Source organism: Eretmochelys imbricata, chromosome 8, assembly GCF_965152235.1.
Source record: "Eretmochelys imbricata isolate rEreImb1 chromosome 8, rEreImb1.hap1, whole genome shotgun sequence".
NCBI lineage: Eukaryota > Metazoa > Chordata > Testudines > Cheloniidae > Eretmochelys > Eretmochelys imbricata.
Genome location: NC_135579.1, coordinates 73,389,863 through 73,409,647, shown reverse-complemented (window position 1 = coordinate 73,409,647; position 19,785 = coordinate 73,389,863). Strand labels below are relative to the sequence as shown.

General features: G+C 40.8%; 1 protein-coding gene across 3 annotated transcripts; it reads left to right on the top strand.

Annotated features, from left to right (window-relative positions):
* Window positions 1-8,846: 8,846 nt before the first annotated feature.
* Window positions 8,847-19,489, top strand: HCCS (holocytochrome c synthase). Of its 3 annotated transcripts, none has more exons than XM_077824759.1 (7): window positions 8,847-8,873; window positions 10,267-10,428; window positions 12,335-12,486; window positions 13,148-13,296; window positions 14,493-14,612; window positions 16,754-16,840; window positions 17,060-19,489. In XM_077824759.1, the coding sequence occupies exons 1-7, from the start codon at window positions 8,849-8,851 to the stop codon at window positions 17,256-17,258; spliced, it is 894 nt and encodes a 297-aa protein (XP_077680885.1). In that variant the 5' UTR covers window positions 8,847-8,848; the 3' UTR covers window positions 17,259-19,489. The 3 variants fall into 3 exon arrangements, with proteins under 3 accessions (XP_077680885.1, XP_077680886.1, XP_077680887.1); XM_077824760.1 differs by having other exon boundaries at window positions 8,857-8,927; XM_077824761.1 differs by lacking the exon at window positions 8,847-8,873 and adding an exon at window positions 8,944-9,392.
* Window positions 19,490-19,785: the final 296 nt, after the last annotated feature.

Genomic DNA, 19,785 nt, shown 5'->3' with positions numbered 1-19,785 from the left:
AACAGCTGTTGTTTTATTATTTAACTCTAGTCTCCACAAATAAACAGTTATCGACATCCCTGTTATGTTAAATGCCTAGATGCGGAAAAGGTTCCAATTTGCTCACAAGAAGCTCTTATTACTAGGATTGCTCTGTAAAATGCAACATGAGGAGAAGAGAGCCAAATGTTTGCTGCCTTGTTTAACCATGCTTACATAGCTTCTAAATATGAATGTAGTCAAAGATTTTGGCAATACTCTGCAGCTTGCACTCCAAATGTGCCCAGAATTTTGTATCTAACTATAACCCTCTGAATGAAAGACTCGAAAGAGGCAAATGTAAATTCTTTCAGTGAAGTGTCTTTAGAAATCCATGTAGAAAGTTAAATTTATTATTGGGCTTGCTGGTGGATCCACTGACAGGTCAGTAACTGAGTGAGAGTCTGTAGTATACATCCAATTTGTGCATGAAGGGAAACCTTATGCTCTCTTTACTGACATAATATACTTGGAATTTGAAACCGCTGATGGTAGTGCATAAGGAATAAAAACTGATTTGGGATTACTGCAGAAAAGCTCAAATCAAAACTGGCCTGTTTGCCTGATTTAAGATGGTACAGCAGTAAATATGGGCTGTTTTAGTAGTATGCAGCCAAAGACAGACAAGACACTTCTCATGGTGGCATTTGTGCACTACACCAACCACAGCCTTGAATTTGCTTATTTGCATCTCAAAATAGATTCTCTTTCTTAAAAAGACTTGAGTTTATTTTGAAAGATGTTTTCAATTTTTTGGCAACTTCAAGCCCTTGCTGATGCCTCTGAGGTAGCTAAGAGCTAGATATTCTTGCTATACTCTGGGCTTGTTTATCAGGAACGAAGGCGATGATCAAAATGATTATTTGGCTGTTGCCCATGCAGAGATTTGTAGAAATTGACTCAGAACCTGATGTAGCCTGAATGATAGGAATTCTTATGGAGATCAAGACAAGCAAATTGTGGGCACATGTTTGTTGTTTTTAAGATGGGCTTAATAGCCATTATGACTAAAATCTCCCTCTCACTTTTTAAAGAGAAGATCTGTTTGAGGTTTTGCAAAAGCTAGAAAGTGCTATACTGGAATTCAATTGTGCAAGACCGACTTGGCCCTTATATCTGAAATACACTTAAGAATGGCAAATTTCAAGGGTTAACTATTTCTGTATCTTTAGAGGTAAAGCTTATGTATGCATAAAGCTGCCATTGAAAATATGGATGCCAGATTTACCAAGCAACAGTAGCAAGCATTCACATGATTTCAGTGCTTTAACTCCACATGGGGCTCATGGGAGGGAAAATGGTCTGTTAGGACAATCTGCCAGAGCACGTCACACAGGTATTGATTGAGGAGGAAAAGGAGAGTGCCCTGCTCTAAAATTTAATTTTAAATACCATGAACTTCACAACAAATGTGCCTGTTTAACAAAGTTTTTGGAGTCAGATTTTCAAAGGCACACATGGTAGTAAGGCACCTAACAGTCCTTTGTGCCTTTAAAAATCTCCCCCTTAGCCACTACACCACCTGAGATTTAGAGTCTATTGCTGTTACAGAAAATTTTGTCCTTCAGTGGTAGAATATGGGTTTGCTACAGGTAACTTAAGTCAAGCCTATTCTCATATAGGTAGCAAGGCACACTCCATGACTTGATGCAGATAGTAAAGGCCAAAGTAATAGCTTTCTAGTCCCATCAGTCTGTTCTCTGCTGGTATTAAGAGTCACTTAGAAACAGACAGATTTATGGTAAATAAGGATGCTTATGGAAGTGGAGAGGACCATGAAGGTCTGATTCTTGTTTCAAAGCCTGTGGAGTGGAGTATTTTAGGTTAGCTCCCCTTGCTCATCCTACAGGATTAGAGCTTTTATTTTTTTTTTTTTTATAAAAGGGGTATCAAGTACACGTTTTTAAAAGAACACCAACTTAAAAATCACACTTCTGTCTGAAATTAGTAATACCCAAGATTTCTATAACAAAGACTAGAGGGAAATGATTTTTCAGTTTCTTTACTTTGTTTACTTGACAGCACGTTTTGTATAGACTATGGGTGGGCAAACTTTTTGGCCTGAGGGCTGCATCTGGGTGGGGAAATTTAAGTGCATGCAGGGCCATGAATGTGGGGCTGGGGCAGGGGCTTGGCGTGTGGGAGGGGGTGTGGTGTGCTGGAAGGGGCTCAGGGCAAGGGGTTGGAGCAGAGAAGAGGTGTAGGATGTATGGGAGGGGTCAGAGAAAGGGTTGGGCCTCTAGGGTGTGGGGCAGAGGGCTGAGCGCGCTGCCCTCACCTGTAGGTACCTCCCCCAAAGCTCCTGTTGTCCGGGAATGGGGAACCATGGCCAATGGGAGCTTTGGGGGAGGTATCCACAGGCAAGGGCAGTGCGCTCAGCTCTCTTTCTTCCACCCCCCTCAGGGCCACAGGGATGTAGCGCTGGCCGCTTCCTGGGTGGTGCGGGGCCCGCGGCGCCACGGGGGTGGCAATCCTGTGGGCTGGATCCAAAGCCCTGAGGGGCCGGATCTGGCCCACGGGCCATAGTCTGCCCACCCCTGGTATAGACAGTTTCATTGTTTTAATGATAGTCTGTTTTCACCTTGGTGTATTGGTAGCTCTTCCTCGCAGCAAAAAAGATGAGACTTTTTCTTTTATATATATTTTTAAAAGTGATTAAAATGGCAACAATTGGTGAGGGGACTTGGGTAGGTATAACACCTGACACTCTTTCTAACTCAATTTTTGAAACTATCCACATTTCAAATTGTGACAGTGTTCTTTTAATGAGAGAAATTCTAATTTGGCGAGGTTAGTATTAGAACTTGATCTTATAAACAAACTACTTTTAATTTTAATGGGTTTATTGGACAGTGACTCCTACCAAAAATGGTTTCAGAGTAACAGCCGTGTTAGTCTGTATTCGCAAAAAGAAAAGGAGTACTTGTGGCACCTTAGAGACTAACCAATTTATTTGAGCATGAGCTTTCGTGAGCTACAGCTCACTTCATCAGATGTATCTGATGAAGTGAGCTGTAGCTCACGAAAGCTCATGCTCAAATAAATTGGTTAGTCTCTAAGGTGCCACAAGTACTCCTTTTCTTTTTACCAAAAATGGGTGATTGTGAAACATATTTGTAATTTGAATGTGTAAAGCATGTTTCTTGACTTTCTCCTGTTGCATTAGCAGTATATTTGTTATACCAAAAAAATAAAAACCAGCAGGATCTTATTAAAGGGGAAAAGGCAAAATACCACATTTATTGTGAATACAGAAAGAATCATAGTAAGCAATTAGTTATAGCTATAACATTCCATTCAATCTCATATGTATTCATACATTCATGCACTATAAGGTGGGTAGAAAGCTGGCTAGATTGTCGGGCTCAACGGGTAGTGATCAATGGCTCCATGTCTAGTTGGCAGCCGGTATCAAGTGGAGTGCCCCAAGGGTCGGTCTTGGGGCCGGTTTTGTTCAATATCTTCATAAATGATCTGGAGGATGGTGTGGATTGCACTCTCAGCAAATTTGCGGATGATACTAAACTGGGAGGAGTGGTAGATACGCTGGAGGGGAGGGATAGGATACAGAAGGACCTAGACAAATTGGAGGATTGGGCCAAAAGAAATCTGATGAGGTTCAATAAGGATAAGTGCAGGGTCCTGCACTTAGGACGGAAGAATCCAATGCACCGCTACAGACTAGGGACCGAATGGCTAGGCAGCAGTTCTGCGGAAAAGGACCTAGGGGTGACAGTGGACGAGAAGCTGGATATGAGTCAGCAGTGTGCCCTTGTTGCCAAGAAGGCCAATGGCATTTTGGGATGTATAAGTAGGGGCATAGCGAGCAGATCGAGGGACGTGATCGTTCCCCTCTATTCGACATTGGTGAGGCCTCATCTGGAATACTGTGTCCAGTTTTGGGCCCCACACTACAAGAAGGATGTGGATAAATTGGAGAGAGTCCAGCAAAGGGCAACAAAAATGATTAGGTGTCTAGAACACATGACTTATGAGGAGAGGCTGAGGGAGCTGGGATTGTTTAGCCTGCAGAAGAGAAGAATGAGGGGGGATTTGATAGCTGCTTTCAGCTACCTGAAAGGGGGTTCCAAAGAGGATGGCTCTAGACTGTTCTCAATGGTAGCAGATGACAGAACGAGGAGTAATGGTCTCAAGTTGCAGTGGGGGAGGTTTAGATTGGATATTAGGAAAAACTTTTTCACTAAGAGGGTGGTGAAACACTGGAATGCGTTACCTAGGGAGGTGGTAGAATCTCCTTCCTTAGAGGTTTTTAAGGTCAGGCTTGACAAAGCCCTGGCTGGGATGATTTAACTGGGAATTGGTCCTGCTTCGAGCAGGGGGTTGGACTAGATGACCTTCAGGGGTCCCTTCCAACCCTGATATTCTATGATTCAATGATTCATTCATACACACACACACAGGTTCTGCAAGGTTGTTATCATAGTTACCAGCCTTAGAGTTGCTCATGCCAAGCCACTGGCCAGGTGGCCTGGACATGAGGAGGGAGCAGGGCCTCGTCAGATGTACATCTGATGCTCCTGGAAGTTGGTTTGCAGAATCAGACCCCAAAGTTCTCACTTTCCAGAGTCCATTTTTATAGGAATTTCTTCCTATGTCAGTCTATGGGAATTGCTTCATCATGCTGTTGCTGAATCAATCAGCAGATGTCACATTCCTGATGGCTCCGTGCTGCCAGATGTTGTCTTGTTCTTTGGTTCTCCCATGCTTGAGGCTGGTGGGTGGATTCCAGTCTTCCCTCCGGGGGTTCTCTGGTTATTTCCACTTGACACCTTCTTCAGCCGATGGACACTGGATTCTTAGGCTGGCACCTCCCTGATCATTCAGTTATTATCCACACCAAACATCCATCCACATACATCCTCTATCTCTATTTTAATCACAATTGTTAACAAAGCGAGATGAATACAACAAAAGGGTGGGGAGTCTCTGGGTGCTGTTTCTGTTGTTACAGAGTATTGCTTTGAGTCTCTCTCTGTGTGAGTGGTTGTTGTTACAAAGAATTGCTTTGAGAACAGACTCGGTCTTAGAATGTACTAATACAATAAGCAGCTTGCAATTTTCACACATAGAGGGAGAGAAACAGTACTAAAAACCAAGAGACCTCTTAATTAGTAATACCCTGAAATTTAAACTATGGGGAAATCAAACTCATCTGTGATTTTAATACAGAACGTCTTTAATATGATCCAACATATTGACCATTTTCCTTGGTAAGTCATTTGTGGGCAGTCTTATAGTCTCATTAGTTTTGTATCCCGCTCTTCCTGCTCCATTTACTTGCATATCTAGGTTTTACCATATGCAGAAGTAAAATTGGGGTTGGGGGGAAGAGGTGGTAGAAGTCTTTCAAGCTCTACCGACAGAATAAGCACCTATGTGAGATACCAAATTGCCGTGCTACTCACAGTTGCTTATGATCATGCTTGCTTTGTGAACTCCACTGTGCTCATTGAGCTTGGGTTGCCCCTTGGTGAAGCTTGAATATGTCTACAGGATTTGGTGGCTCCCTCAGCTTACCTCTCTCATGGATGTGGCGGGAGGGGACAGCACCTGCTTGTGACACCAAATTGAGATATCTCTTGCAGTAAATTGTGCAGATCTGTAATCCTCCTGCTCCTTTCTTACATAAGCAATAAAACAGTTAACAAGGTTGACATTTAAATTATCGCCTCAGATTCCTGAGATGATAATGTCTATATACAGGCAAAGCTGCAGTTTGTACTGGAATAGTAAAACTGCTCCCTACAAACAAAACAAACTGTACTGCTAAGGGCAAATTTCATTGGTATAACTGCACCTGCACTAGGGGCTTCTGCTGTCATGGCTATATGTCAATCAGGGATCACACCTCTTCACACCCCTTGACCAATATAACTATGCCAACAAAAGTTTCTTCTGGGGGAATTCTGTGCCAAAAAAAAAAAAATTCTGTGCACAATATTTTAAAATTCTGCATATTTTATTTGTCATATTAACACAATATAATCATGCCAGTTTCAATTATTTTGGTAATTTATTTCAAAATACCAGTCAACAACTATGTCTGTAACAATACAGACAACATAAAAGATTCAGGAAATGTTTTTTTGACGAATAAATCCTTATTAGGTATATTAATACAGAACTTTGAGTAATAATTCATTTAAACTACAATACAGAAACAAATTTTCGCACCCCTCAGAAACGGTGCAAATGTTGGGGAGTCAGAGGTAATGGAGGAGCTGAGGGAAAGGGAAGTAATTTCTGGGAAGGAGCCGGGGAGTGAAAGTGGAGGGTTGTTGGGTGCTAGTGGGAGAAGTATGGAACAGGTTTTTTGGCGGGGAGTGGAGGGGCGAGGATCGTTAGGGAGCTCCCCCACCCATGTAGATCCTGGCTGACCCTTAGCCTCTTCCATTCACTCAGGCACATCTGCCCCTGTCCCCATGTGTCCCTTCCTCCCTGCCCCGCATCTCCATGGGTCCCTGCACCCCCCCACTCCCATCCAGTCCCTGCTCCAGGCTGTCCCCCCCCCACTAGCCCTTCTGAACCCCTGTCTATGTGACCTCCTAGCAGCCCCTTGTGCTCTGCTCTCTCTGTCTCCTGCCCCCAATATCCTGTGCCTCCTCACTTGGCCCTACGGACAGTGCACTGTGAGGAATGAAGGCTCTGCTCTCTCCTTATCAGCTGCTGACTGCTACAGCCTGTAAGTGGTAAGCCAGCTGCCTCTGTTCTGGCACCACAGCAGTCCTTTGTGGGCAAAAGGCATAACTGCAGAGCCTCTCTGGCAGAATGTATTTTCTGCAGAGAAAAAAAATTTCAGGGCACATGAATTCTGTGTGCGCACAGTGGTGCAGAATTCCCCAGGAGTAAGAAATCTGTAGATGTACCCTGAGTGAACATCTCATTGAGATGAATGTGGAGTGCATGTCTTTCTGAATTATTGTTCCAGGCTCTCTGTAGGCTCTAGTAGACATCTCTGCACTGGTTACAGAGTTCAGATTTTTTAACTTTTCTGTGCAGTCATAACCGTGGGAGCCTTAATGTATTTTTTAAAACTGAATACTGAGATTCTAGAGAAATAAGTAGTAGCCTGAGTACTGACTGAATCTGAGCCCTGACATACATAATCACGTTAGCGGATGTTTTAGCAAATTTCAAAGCAATTCGTGGGGCATCAACTCCTATATGAATCACAAGGAAGTCACCCACTACACTAGGTCAGAGAGTATATCCCAGAATTGAGAGAGAATTGTTATCAAGGAAGAGGCTTTCCTGAGTGCATCTGAGACAACATCCATGCTTCCTCCTTATAGTACTACTAGATGAGTAATACTTGTGTTTCTGTTTTGCCATACAGAATGAAGTAGGTCATGATTGATCCATATTTTTTCTCAAAGCAAATGTGTTCAAGTGTGTGGCCTTAACCGAGGGTGAAAGTTACCTCCTAAATGAGAGGACTCTGGTCATTCCTGTGAACACTGGTGAGGCTAGAATCAGAATATTCTATAGCTATTTTTGGTGTATTCAGTTACTAGTCACACTTAACTATATAGGGTAAAATGAATCATCTAGTTACATTTTCTTTAATGTTTTAAACTAAAACTTTTTCACCAGCAGGAAAGTGATTGGGATAGTTTCCTTCTTCCATAGACAAATATTTGGCACCCAAAATGCTAAGTTCTCAATGTACCACTCCCACCTTCTCCCTCTCTCATTTCTTTTTAAACTCCTCCTTAAAAAAAAAAAAAAAATCTCTACCCAAACTGGCAGGTGTGTTGATTTCAGCACAAGGTTTTATGGCTCGTGTACTTGGATTTTTTTCTGTAACTTTTATAACTACTACTACATTGTTAAAAAGGCTTCTCTCTTTGGTATAACCATAAGGTAAATACTATCTCCCACTTCTCAACCTGAAACTTCATCTGAAATGTAGTAGAACAGTGCTGTACCCACAACCAATAGCAAGGTAATGTGTTTTGATTTCCTAGTGATAATTCAACTATGTTCAGTTACATTTTACATGTTACTCTATCATAGTAGCGACCTAATTATTAAATTAAGAAATGGTAGTTGACCTAGAGAATTCATCATAACAATTTTCATGCTACATGCTTAAGTGCAAGGGGAAGAATTGGTTCCTTATGTAAGTCTGCGTCAACCTCTCCTGCTTCGACCTGCATTGCAGCATTAAATAAGCTGCCCACTTCCACTTGTCTGCGAGGACTGAACAGAGCTGAGGAAGCAGTTACACAAATGAGAGGTTTCTTCAGCTACTTCAGGTTATAGGGGCTGGGCTAGTGCTCAGGGCTTTGTAAATCCACGAATCGTACTGTCATTTTCCAGCGTCCACGAAAGCTGACGGAGCTCCACTTCTAAATTGATATGACGTGGTGTATTACAGATTGCAAACAAAAGCGAAGGCTAGTGGGGCAGGAAATCCAGCTGCACAGTAAACACAACTTTCAAACGCTGCAGCGGGGAATGAAGAGCTCATTCAGGTCAGGCCTCAGGGACCCGCAGCTAAAGGAAGTAACTGGGCAGCCCCGTTATCATGAGGTGCTACCGTTTCTAACCACCCTTGCGGCTGTTACCGGCTGGTCGCAGCCTGACACCGCTTGGGGAACAAGGGAAGGTGTTTACATGACACTCCTTTTAAAAGTGGCCTAAGAAAATACCTTCCCGACGGCTGCTCGGTCTCCCAGAGCCCCTCACGTCCCGCACGGGCAAAACTCATCGCCTCACCCTGCTGCTCCGTAGGCCCCGCCCCTTCTGTCATCGCGTTAGCTCCACCCCCTTTTCCGGTTTGGCGCATGCGCAGATCGTGCGGCGCATGCCGAACCGCGGGAGGAGTTGCGGTGCGTGCTGGGTTCTGTTGGCCGCGGGGAGGGCTGGTGGCCGGTACTGGCCGGGTGCGTTGGACGTTGCGGTACCGTGGCTGGGCGGGCGCGTGGGCCGCTCTCCGGGGAAAGGCGCTGCGGGGGCCAGTCAGGAGTCGGCCCTGACCTTGCCCAGGTCCCGCTGGGAGGAGCGGAGGCCGCCGGGCTCGGGGGGCCTGGCACCCCCGTGTTCCTGGCGCCGACGCGAGCGGACTGGGGTCTTTGGGCGCTCTTACTCCGCGGGCCCCCACGCCCGTCCGCCGCCTCCCTGCCGCTCCGCCAGGCCGGCAGGGCACCACCGGCCGGAGGAGACCCGCACACTGTGACCTCTGCGTGCCTCTGCCCCTCGGGCTCCGTGAGCCGCGCGTGTGTTGGGGCTCGGGGCTGCCTGCGCCCCCGGGCGGCCGGGGCTCTCGCCCCCCGCATGACACTGCGAGGGGCGCCCCTCTCCGGGCCAGATTAGGGCCCCACTTAGACCTGGGCCCCCGCCTGTTGAAGGTAGGCCTTGGGTTACGGCTGGATGTGTACGGCCCCATCACCGTAGTATCTAGGCACCTGCCGGAGACGCTCACACTTGTTCTCCTAACCACCCAAGGAGGTAGAGAAGTATCTTCCCCATTATGCAGCTGGGGATCCGAAGTGCAGAGAAATCTAGTGATTTGTCCAAGGTCACCCAAAGTCTGGCAGGATTAGGAGTTCAATGCAGATCTCCCAAATCCACATACAGTGTTTTATCCTCAGGACTGTTCTTCTCTTCAAATTAGGCTATAGTACGGTGAAGGTAAAATTTAACCTTACAAATAGAATTAAGCAGTTTTGTTGATATAGGAAATAGTATAAAATTCAGTTCATGCTCCGTTACCAGTATTAATTAGTTCATGTAGGTCTAAAAAGAACAACGAAAGGAATTATTTTTTTCACCAGCTTCGGTATATGTGGCAGTATACACAGAGGAAACAGATGGCTTGCCTAAGGTGCTATTTTTAAAGATACTCTTCAGAGGAGACCCACACTTACTGGGGGTCACATGGTAAATTGGGGCTGAACTGGACTATAACTCAAGGTGCTTGTGACTGTCATAAAAATAATAGTTCTGATTTTTTTTTATTGAAGACTGAGGGACTTGGAATAACATTTTTACATTGCTCTGATATAGCTTCATAGATATAGTCTTGGACATTTGCTAAAAAGCCAGATATTTTGCTGGTGTTTATGAATTCATCATTAATTGTAAATGCTGACTGTTTAACTATTTATATATGCTGACCATCCTATGCCTGTTTTTTACTTTAATTTCTTTTTAGTGATTTGCTGTGGAAAATGTATTCATGGTTATGTTTTAGTAAGAATTGCCCATGGTTTTGTCTTTTAGATGTACAATTTTTTCTCTTCAAATCTGATCTAAAATTAGAAGTTGTGATGGGTTTGTCTACTTCATCTCCATCTATTGCTGCTCAGTCAGAAAATGTATCTGTACACCCTCAAACAGCATCTCCACCTTCAGAATGTCCCATGCACCAGGAAAAAATGGAAGGTAACTACCTACCAAAATAGAGTGAAACAAAATCTAAATCTCAGAAAAGTGCTTTGAAAGATATTTTGCAAGAAAGGAAAGCTATTTATCAGTAAAGGAGTATTAGTATGACAAGTGTCTTCCTTCACAAAAATGCAACTTGCAAGTAGTTGTATTTTTAAAGGTAAAGAGGTGTGAGTTTCTTACCAAGCTGTTTTACCTGCTAAAGTGATAGTTCAGGATTCTGTCTCCTGTAACAGTGACTGATGTGTCTGATGTCTAAAGTTTCATTTCTTACATTGCTATAGTTGTTATTCGTGTCCTCAACTACAGAACTCTGAACTGAGGTCTTGAAAGATGAGAGGAGCTGATTCCCAAATGCATTCTTAAAATGTGTAGGCATGTACTCTTTAAGTCTGGCTAGTCTTAGTGACTTGAGATCTTTTAAACTGTAAATGCCAGAAGCTACTTTAATTTAATTTAAAGTTTGGGGTTCCACAGTAAGAACATAAGTCTTCTGACTTATAATGATTAACATGCAGAAGACTAGGTTCTAACAAACAGCAATATTTGCATAGCTGTGTTGCGTGCCCTGTAGTCTTATGTATATACTGTTGCAAACATTGTTAGACTACACATTTAATCAGAAAAACAGAAGCAGAAAATACAGTATATGTGCAAAGCATCAGAGTTGATTTTCTTTTTCCCCCAAACCTTAGCATTTGTATTTCTTGACTGTTGGTAACTAACTATGAATCTTAAGTTGCACAGTTTTTAGAATTCTTAAAAGTAATTAAAAATCTTTAATGTGGTCTTGGCGTTTAAGATGCCTCAAATGCTGTGGGATGTAGAAATATATGTTCTTGAAGTGTGCGTCTTCTCTGAAATGACTGTAAGTATAGCATTGTGAAATTCTGTTTGCTTCCCTATAACTTCCAGGGCAAATTTGATACCCTTAGAGAATTTGGATGGCTACAAAGTTTGGGGGGAAAACATCCCAATAAATTCATGTTTGAGCAGAAACAAGCATGGAAACATCAGTCCCAAATAAACTGGGTTTGAAAGATTTGAATATGTGGAAAAGGTTTTATAATAGAAACTCTTTTGGAACTTGAATTGTATTGGTCACGACTAGGCACTTGCAATAATAATTGTGGGAGTACTGTTTTTAAGGAAAGTTCATCACAGAAACTGTTATAGGTTCTCCATTAAATTAATGACCTGCTCTGTTATATCAAGTGATTACAGAATTAGTGTTTTAACTCTTCTCTATTAAGTCTCTTTTTTTCATCATTTCCTCCTTAGGCCCAGGCAATCTCATCTGTATAGGCAGACCTGTAGAGAGTCTGAACTAAGTCAGTGGGGCTCCACATAGGGTCTGGGATTTCAGGAACAGGGTTTTTGTTGTATATGGATGTAAAAAAATAAGGTGAATTATTTTCATGTTGCTTGGTGTCAGCATTTAACAAGAGACTTTGGTGTGTTACTTATCAGATGAAATCTGTGGATATCATTCTCTTAGGAATCATCAGATTACTTATGCAAAAGCTGCAAAATTTGTTATTGGTAATATAAATTCAAGAGGTGTGTTGAAATGACAAGCACAGGAATGAAAAAAACTGCCAATTATTTGACTGACGAGTACTTGTGTGTAATTGGAACTCTCAATATCATTATGTTGCTGTCCCTTAAAAAATAAGAAATAATATCCTCTTGTTCAGAGGGAGTTGGAACCATTTCTCAACTGAAAAGAGCAAAGGGGTGATGGCGGGAGGGGGTTGGTTTATATTGTGGTTTGGTGAGCTCTAAGAAAATTGACTTGTATACCTACTTGCACACCATGTTCTTCCCTTTCCAAGTCCCATTACATTTGATTATGAATTGTATTTTTGTACTAATGCATGGTTTAATGTTTTCTTTTTTTCAGGTTGTCCAATGCACATGAAATCTCCTGACCAAGGTGTTGAGAACCAAAATAATAATATTCCTGCACATCAGGAACGAGCATATGAATATGTGGAGTGTCCGATGAAATCTAGTACATCTGAAATGAAAGATGACATAGATCCTAGAAATATGGTAACTTTTGTGTAGTCTGGGTGTCTTTTGTGTAGTGTGTTCCCTTCTAAAGTGGCTATGAAAATGAGATCTCACTAGTAGCACTGGCACAGACAAAAGAACTATCGATGTTAAAGCTGTTCTATCTTTGTGTTGCGAATACACTTGAAGATAAACTGCTGAATAGTTAAGGCCTAAAAGTTGATCTTCTTTTAAAATCATTCCACTTGGGTAGGGAATGCCCTCACAATTATAAATGTCTACTTAACAACAAAGACAAGATGGCCCATAGAGCCACTGATATATGTGTGTTAAGGGTTCGTTTAATATTTCCAAGGCTGACAGGGATGTGAGCACTGCGGTATGTTGAATGATGAGCTCTACCTGATAGAGTTCCTCAGATCGGTCTTTTGCAGGGCCTCAGCAAGGTTCTCTCTGTTTAAAGTAAAATTGTGATGTGGAGCTTTGGGTTTAAAGAGGAGAAAGAGGACATCTGGCAGTCTTAGGCATGGATGAGGAGTACCAACTTCAGAAGAGAAATAGTTATTTCTTCAGAGGACCATGCTTTTTGATGTCTGTAGCAACTGTATAGTTATACTGTGATTGTTTTTTAAAAAATACTATGATATATCAAAACACTTTTGGCTCTGAGATTTTGTTAAAGCAATCATTTTGTGTTTAGATGCCACCGCCTAATCAAATTCCATCCCTGAATCAACCATTTCCATTATCAACTATCAGAGAAGAGTCTTCCATTCCTAGAGCGCATTCAGAACAAAAATGGGTTTATCCGTCAGAACAAATGTTTTGGAATGCTATGCTAAGGAAAGGGTAAGTAAACTGATTTTACCCAGTAGAATGTGTGCTAGCCAGAAGACTGCAAAATAAATCATTATGCGTTGATATTGTAGGCATTTAATTAAGGGGTTGGTGGGCTGCAGGCAGTAATCAGTCAGCTTGTTCAGAGAAGTCAGTATCCCTTTAAAAAGTTTTCCCAAGAGGAAATTGGTCTTAAAAACTTGGTCACTGTGGATTTTTTTTTTTTAACGAAAGTTCCTCCATTTTGAACATTAGATCAGGTCCACTGGTGTAAGCAATATGGAACCCCTCGTGTAGACAAGGTTTCTGTGTCTGTCAGTATCAGTTAGACATTCACTAAACAGGTTAAGAGAAAGTGGTGTTAAAAATGTTGGTGGCTGCAGGAGCTTTGGGTAGCAATATGGGTTGCCTAGTGTTGACTAGTATAGAAATGGGTTTAGCAATAGTGTGATTTCTGTGTTGTGGGTTTTTTTTTTTTTTTTTTAAGTGTAGACAAGGCCTGAATGAAGCACATAAATCTCTTAGCCTAAAAAATGCTTTGGATCAGTAATGGGAGAGTGAGACAACTTTTTTTTTTTCATACAAATAGTACATGTGTAAAGTGGGTTTTTGTTGAAACTGTCATATTTAAACTTTTTAAGGTCCAATTGATGATAAAATACAGTAGTTATTTATATCACTGTATTCAAAGCAGTAAAACTTTAGTCCATTTATTATAAACTATCTTAACACTAAGGCCCTGATCCTGCAAACCCATATGCAGATGTTTAACTTAAATGTAAGCACATGTATACGCGTGTGCCGGATTAGGGAATAAGAGAGTTATTTGTACATGACTCTTACATGATTTTTTTTCTTTATCTAGTACATTTATCTATCAAAAATGAATTTGGGTTGCATCCTGCACAAAATTTTCTAAGCGTTGTGAAATGTAAACTAACTATAGATAGCTTTGTCAGCACATTCCAATACCATGACTTAGCTCATGCTGTTCATTTGTTCAAGCTGTGATTAGTGTTAGATAACTATAAGTTGTACGTAGAAAGTTAAGAGGACTAAAGCAGGGGACTGGAAGCTAGCAATGCATGACTTCTGACTCTGACAGAGTTGCTCTGTAACCTTGGGGCAGATCTTTCACCTCTCGGAGGAGGTGGGGAATTTAAGCTCCAATATTTGTAAAAATTTCCAAAATAGTGTTCCTTTCTTAGATGGAGGTGGAAAGATGATGACATAAACCCCAAAGATATGAATAATATTATCAAGATTCACAATCAGAACAATGAGCAGGCTTGGAAAGAGATTTTAAAGTGGGAAGCTCTTCATGCTGTGTAAGTACATTTGAGATGGAAAAACAAAAAATTTCTTTGGTTCTTGCTAATGTAAGTCTTTAAAAGACGGAATGGTTTCAATTTACCCAGAAAATGACCTGATGTTTATAATTCCAAGACTTTAAGACTTGTGTGTTTTTTGGCTGTAGTACCAAAATCCCTTAGTTAGGAACAAAAGTTTAACAAGATCCAGTGACTGAAAGTTTAAGTCAGCAACGTTTTTAAACTGGAAACAAGATGAAAATATTGACTGGATAAGCTAACAATTGGAACATATCAAGGATGGGGTAAATTCTCTATCACTTGGAGTCCTCAAATCAAGATGATCTATCTTTCTAAAAGATATGTTGTAATTCAGCCAGAGGATGCAGGAGCTACATGCAGGAATTACTGGTGAAATTCTATGACCTGTGATATACAGGAGATCAGACTAGATGATCATAAATTCCTTTCTGGCCTTAAAATCTATTGTATTAGATTATCATACATCTGAGATGCACTTTGTGCAGGATATTGGTGGCAGAGGCTATCTGAAAGCTGGTTACAGATCCTGTCATGTGGGTCAGAATGCTCGTCTCTCAGAGTAAGTTAGAATAACCTAGGGGCTTCTTTAATTTGTGTTGGCAATATGTGGTCATAAGACTGGGCATACGGGGTCAGACCAATAGTCCATCTAGCCCAGTATCCTGTCTTCTGATGAAAGACAGAAAAACTTCAAAACCAGAGTCCAGCGAGAGACTGCTGAATTGGAATTTATTTGCAAATTGGATACAATTAACTTAGGCTTGAATAGAGACTGGGAGTGGCTAAGTCATTATGCAAGGTAACCTATTTCCCCTTGTTTTTTCCTACCCCCTTCCTCCCCTCCCCTCCCCTTCCCAGACGTTCTTGTTAAACCCTGGATTTGTGCTGGAAATGGCCCACCTTGATTATCATACACATTGTAAGGAGAGTGATCACTTTTAGATAAGCTATTACCAGCAGGAGAGTGGGGTGAGGGGAGAAAAACACCCATTTTTTCGTGGTCTGTGTGTATAAAAACATCCTCACTGCATTTTCCACTTTTATGCATCCGATGAAGTAAGCTGTAGCTCACGAAAGCTTATGCTCAAATAAATTGGTTAGTCTCTAAGGTGCCAAAAGTACTCCTTTTCTTTTTGCGAATACAGACTAACACGGCTGCTACTCTGAAACCTGTCTTCTGATGGTAGCCAATGCTATTGCTTCATAGGGAATGAATAGAACAGGGAAACTATTGTGTGATCCAGTCCCAGCATCTGGCAGTGAGAGGCTTAGGGACACCCAGAGCATGGGGTTGCATCCTTGACCATCTTGTCTAGTAGCCGTTGATGAACCTTTTGTCCATGAAGTTATCTAATTATTTTTTTGAACCCAGTTATACTTTTGGCCTTCACCACATCCCCTGGCAAGAAGATCCACAAGCTGACTGTGTGTTGTATGAAGAAGTACTTCCTTATGCTTGTTTTATATCTGCTGCCTATTAATTTAATTGGGCAACCCTTGTTTTTTGTGTTCTGTGAAGAGTAAATAATACTTCCTTATTCACTTTCTCCACACAATTCATGATTTTTTCGACCTCTATTGTGTCCACCCTAGGGAACCATATGTCATCTGAGAATCAGCAGAGGTCCACCTCACCATCTCCCTCTGACGCACCCTTTACACTGGGGTGAGTGGCTGTTTGGTGTAGGATCCAACTCTGCCATTTTTACACCAACTGAGAGCTCCCCTGCTGTGGGTAATGCTTGGCCACAGTCTCCTCCTTTACTTGAGTGGTCTATTCAAAAAAGAGAATCTGACCCAGTGTGATCCCATTGGCCAGAAATGATCTCTAGTGTTTTCTTCTGTCACGGGTACTCTTATTGCTGTCCTCCCCGATGGAGATACCGAAGAGATATGTTAGTCACACTGTTACTTTCACATTTACTGAGAGCTTACTGCTGACTTGTAAATCTATTTTAAAGATTTATTAAAGTAACTGTTTTATTATTTGAATAACTGATTTTTTACCACAACTTTTTTTAATATACAATTTATGTATCAGTAAAACAAGTTCTTAAACTATACGTTATCTGTCTTAAAACTGAAAGTGTCTTTTTAATTGTTTAAAATGTATTTAGGGAATGCCCATGTGGACCATCATTGATCCGGTTTGGAGGTAAAGCTAAAGAGTATTCACCCAGAGCCAGAATTCGCTCATGGATGGGGTACGTTTACAGGACCAGAAATGTGGGGTTTTTTCCTTATATGTTGAAATGTGATGTAGAAGTAGATTTTTTTTAAAATGTCTTAGAATGACAATTTTAAACTATATTTACCAGAACAGAGGCAGGAGTAGCCTATATAGTACATATGACTTGTGCCCATTTTATGAAATGTCATCTTGATTTCATAGCTGGTGTTAATTTACTGAATTCTCTTTCCAGATATGAACTTCCTTTTGACAGACATGATTGGATTATTGATCGTTGTGGGAAGGAAGTCAGATATGTTATTGATTATTATGATGGTGGTGAAGTAGATAATTCTTATCAGTTCACCATCTTGGATGTCCGTCCTGCATTTGATTCTCTCTCTGCTGTGTGGGACAGAATGAAAGTAGCTTGGTGGCGTTGGACTTCATAACTACACTGAAACTGTACTTTCTCAGATTGAAGATGAGCTGCCATTTGAACTTTAAATAAAGATTATAGTAACTGTGCTTGTCTTCATTAACCAACATTGTCCTTCTCTCTGGGGGAAAACACTATGCAGTTTTGTATGAACAGATACTTCATACCATCTTTAATTTAAAAGTAAGGTACATGCTTTTCTCTATTTAGGTTTATTTCAGTGGTCAAGTTCTCTCCTAGCTGGAAAATCTTGTGTACTTTACAGTCAATTAAGACTAAACTACACAAAATTAGTGACTCTCACAAAGTGCCAGGCACAATGGGGCTTGATGCTAATTGAGCCTTTAGGCACTACTGCAGTATAGATAACAAAAAGTGGGAGTTTTGTAAATGTTTTTACTTGGTCATTAAAAGTGGTATATGGATACCATGATGGTGGGTGTGGTGTAAAAATCTAGGTAGATAACTTATTGTTGCAAATTAATTTATATACAGTTATATACCAGTATTTTACTCATTCGTATCTAAATCTGCTGAGATGATTTCAGTTGGACTAACTGTTTAAATAAAAAATATGGCATGTGAATATTTTTAAAGGTATGTTCAACTGAAACTAATGTAGAAAGAGTTGTGCCTATTTTCAACAGACTTTTTTTTAAAAAGAAATGCAATTAATAATTTGAAACAGTGTGATGGTTACTTTTTTCTTTTAAAATGCTGCCTCTGTATTGTATTCCAAAAAGCAGGAAATAAAATGGACATTTCAGAGTAGTTAAGTTTCATTTTTGAAGTTATGAAAAATCCATAGTGTTTGAGTTAATTGTATATATACCGGTACTTAAAAGCCCATTGCCTTCGGTAGGTGTTACATGGACACGGTGAAAAGCAGAATTAAGTCTTGTGTGTGAAATTTTAATTTTTGTGGCAAGTAACTGCCTCTCTTAAAGAAAAGATGATAATTGGACACAGTGTTCAGTTTTCACACTTTATAGAGTATATTTTTAAATTTGGTAGACAGTAAATTACTGTATGCTGAAATGTGTTGTCATGTAAAAGATATAAATGTAGAGTATCAGAAATGTTAATCTATTGATTTAACTTGCTGTTTCTTGCTATCATAACGTAGATATTTAAAATTATTGCATATCATGTAGCAATTTGAACAATCTTACATGTGTATAGGAAGGGAAATTACTTAAAAACTATTACAAACTTGATATACCCTATAAATCATACTTTGGGGTTCTATGGCACCAGGATCTTAGTGTAAAGTTTTAAATTAACCTTTCCTTCCCTCCTGCATGTCCTGTTCTTGAGACTGATCCATCCATGCATGTCACTTTGGATTGATAGGAGTAACTGAATACTGTATTCTAGTCCCTCTGGTGGGAAATTTCTCCAATATGTACATAATCCTAATTTTTGGATGAAGGGCTGTGTGTAATTGGATTTATATAGGAAGCTGCCTTCAGAGAGCTGCTTTGCAATCAACTGACTTTCACTTCATGAGGAAGTGATCTCATATTGCTCCTACTTTGATGCTTGTAGTGGAGACCACCTTTGTTGTCCAGAGGAAAAGATCCCCCTTCAGAGGCTTCCAGAAAGTATTGCATAGCCTAAAGTCCAACATAACTGAGGTGCATTTTCTCTCTCTCTGTCCTTGTTCAGCATAATCCTGTTCTATAGCCATCTGAATTGAAGGCAGTTTTGGACAATAAATAATCCACCTGAGATTGATTTACTATTGTGCAAGAAGAGGCAGAGCTACTAGGAAGATAAGTGGATAGCCCATAACATCCTACATTTGCTAGTGGAAGGGTTACAAACCCAACATAAGCAGTTGAAATTATGACGTCGATACTCCTTGTATGATGTGTCCTCACACCTTACAAATCAGTTTTGATAACTTGTGATACATACAGTCCTGATGCTGTATGTCTCATGCAAAACAGAAAAGGTAGCAATTCTTAAATTGGTATTCAAAAACTTTAAAAAACAAAAACCAAACCCCTCACCTACCTCATTGATTGCAGAAACATAGTGGCTTCATTATTATTGAAGTATTCATTTAATGAAGAACCAGAAGATGTCATATACACCACGACTTGAGTTTACCTGTTTTCTAGTATGCTCCACTGACTGCGGTATGGATTCAGGTTTATTCTTTGCAATGCTTGAACACTATTACTTAAATGTGATATCTTGTCATTTGATTCTCTGTTTTAATAAAGTGAACTTTTTTTACTTTGCTGTTGTAATATTTTCTAGTTTTAGACCCAAGCTGTTAGTGCTGGTGATGGCTTTTCCCAAGTTTGGTGATTAATGAAATGATCCTGTTTACACCCTGTACTTGACTAGCCTTTCTACTTCTGTTACATAACTACACAGAACTGGGTCAGAGCCTTCGCTGAGAATACTCTGTATATATTCATATGAGGAGGCTGTACTATGTCTCCATGCTAAATGAGCATCTTGTTGATTTTACTGAGAATTTTCACCCATTGCTGGCCGGGGATGAATGGAAAACCTCTCACTGTAGC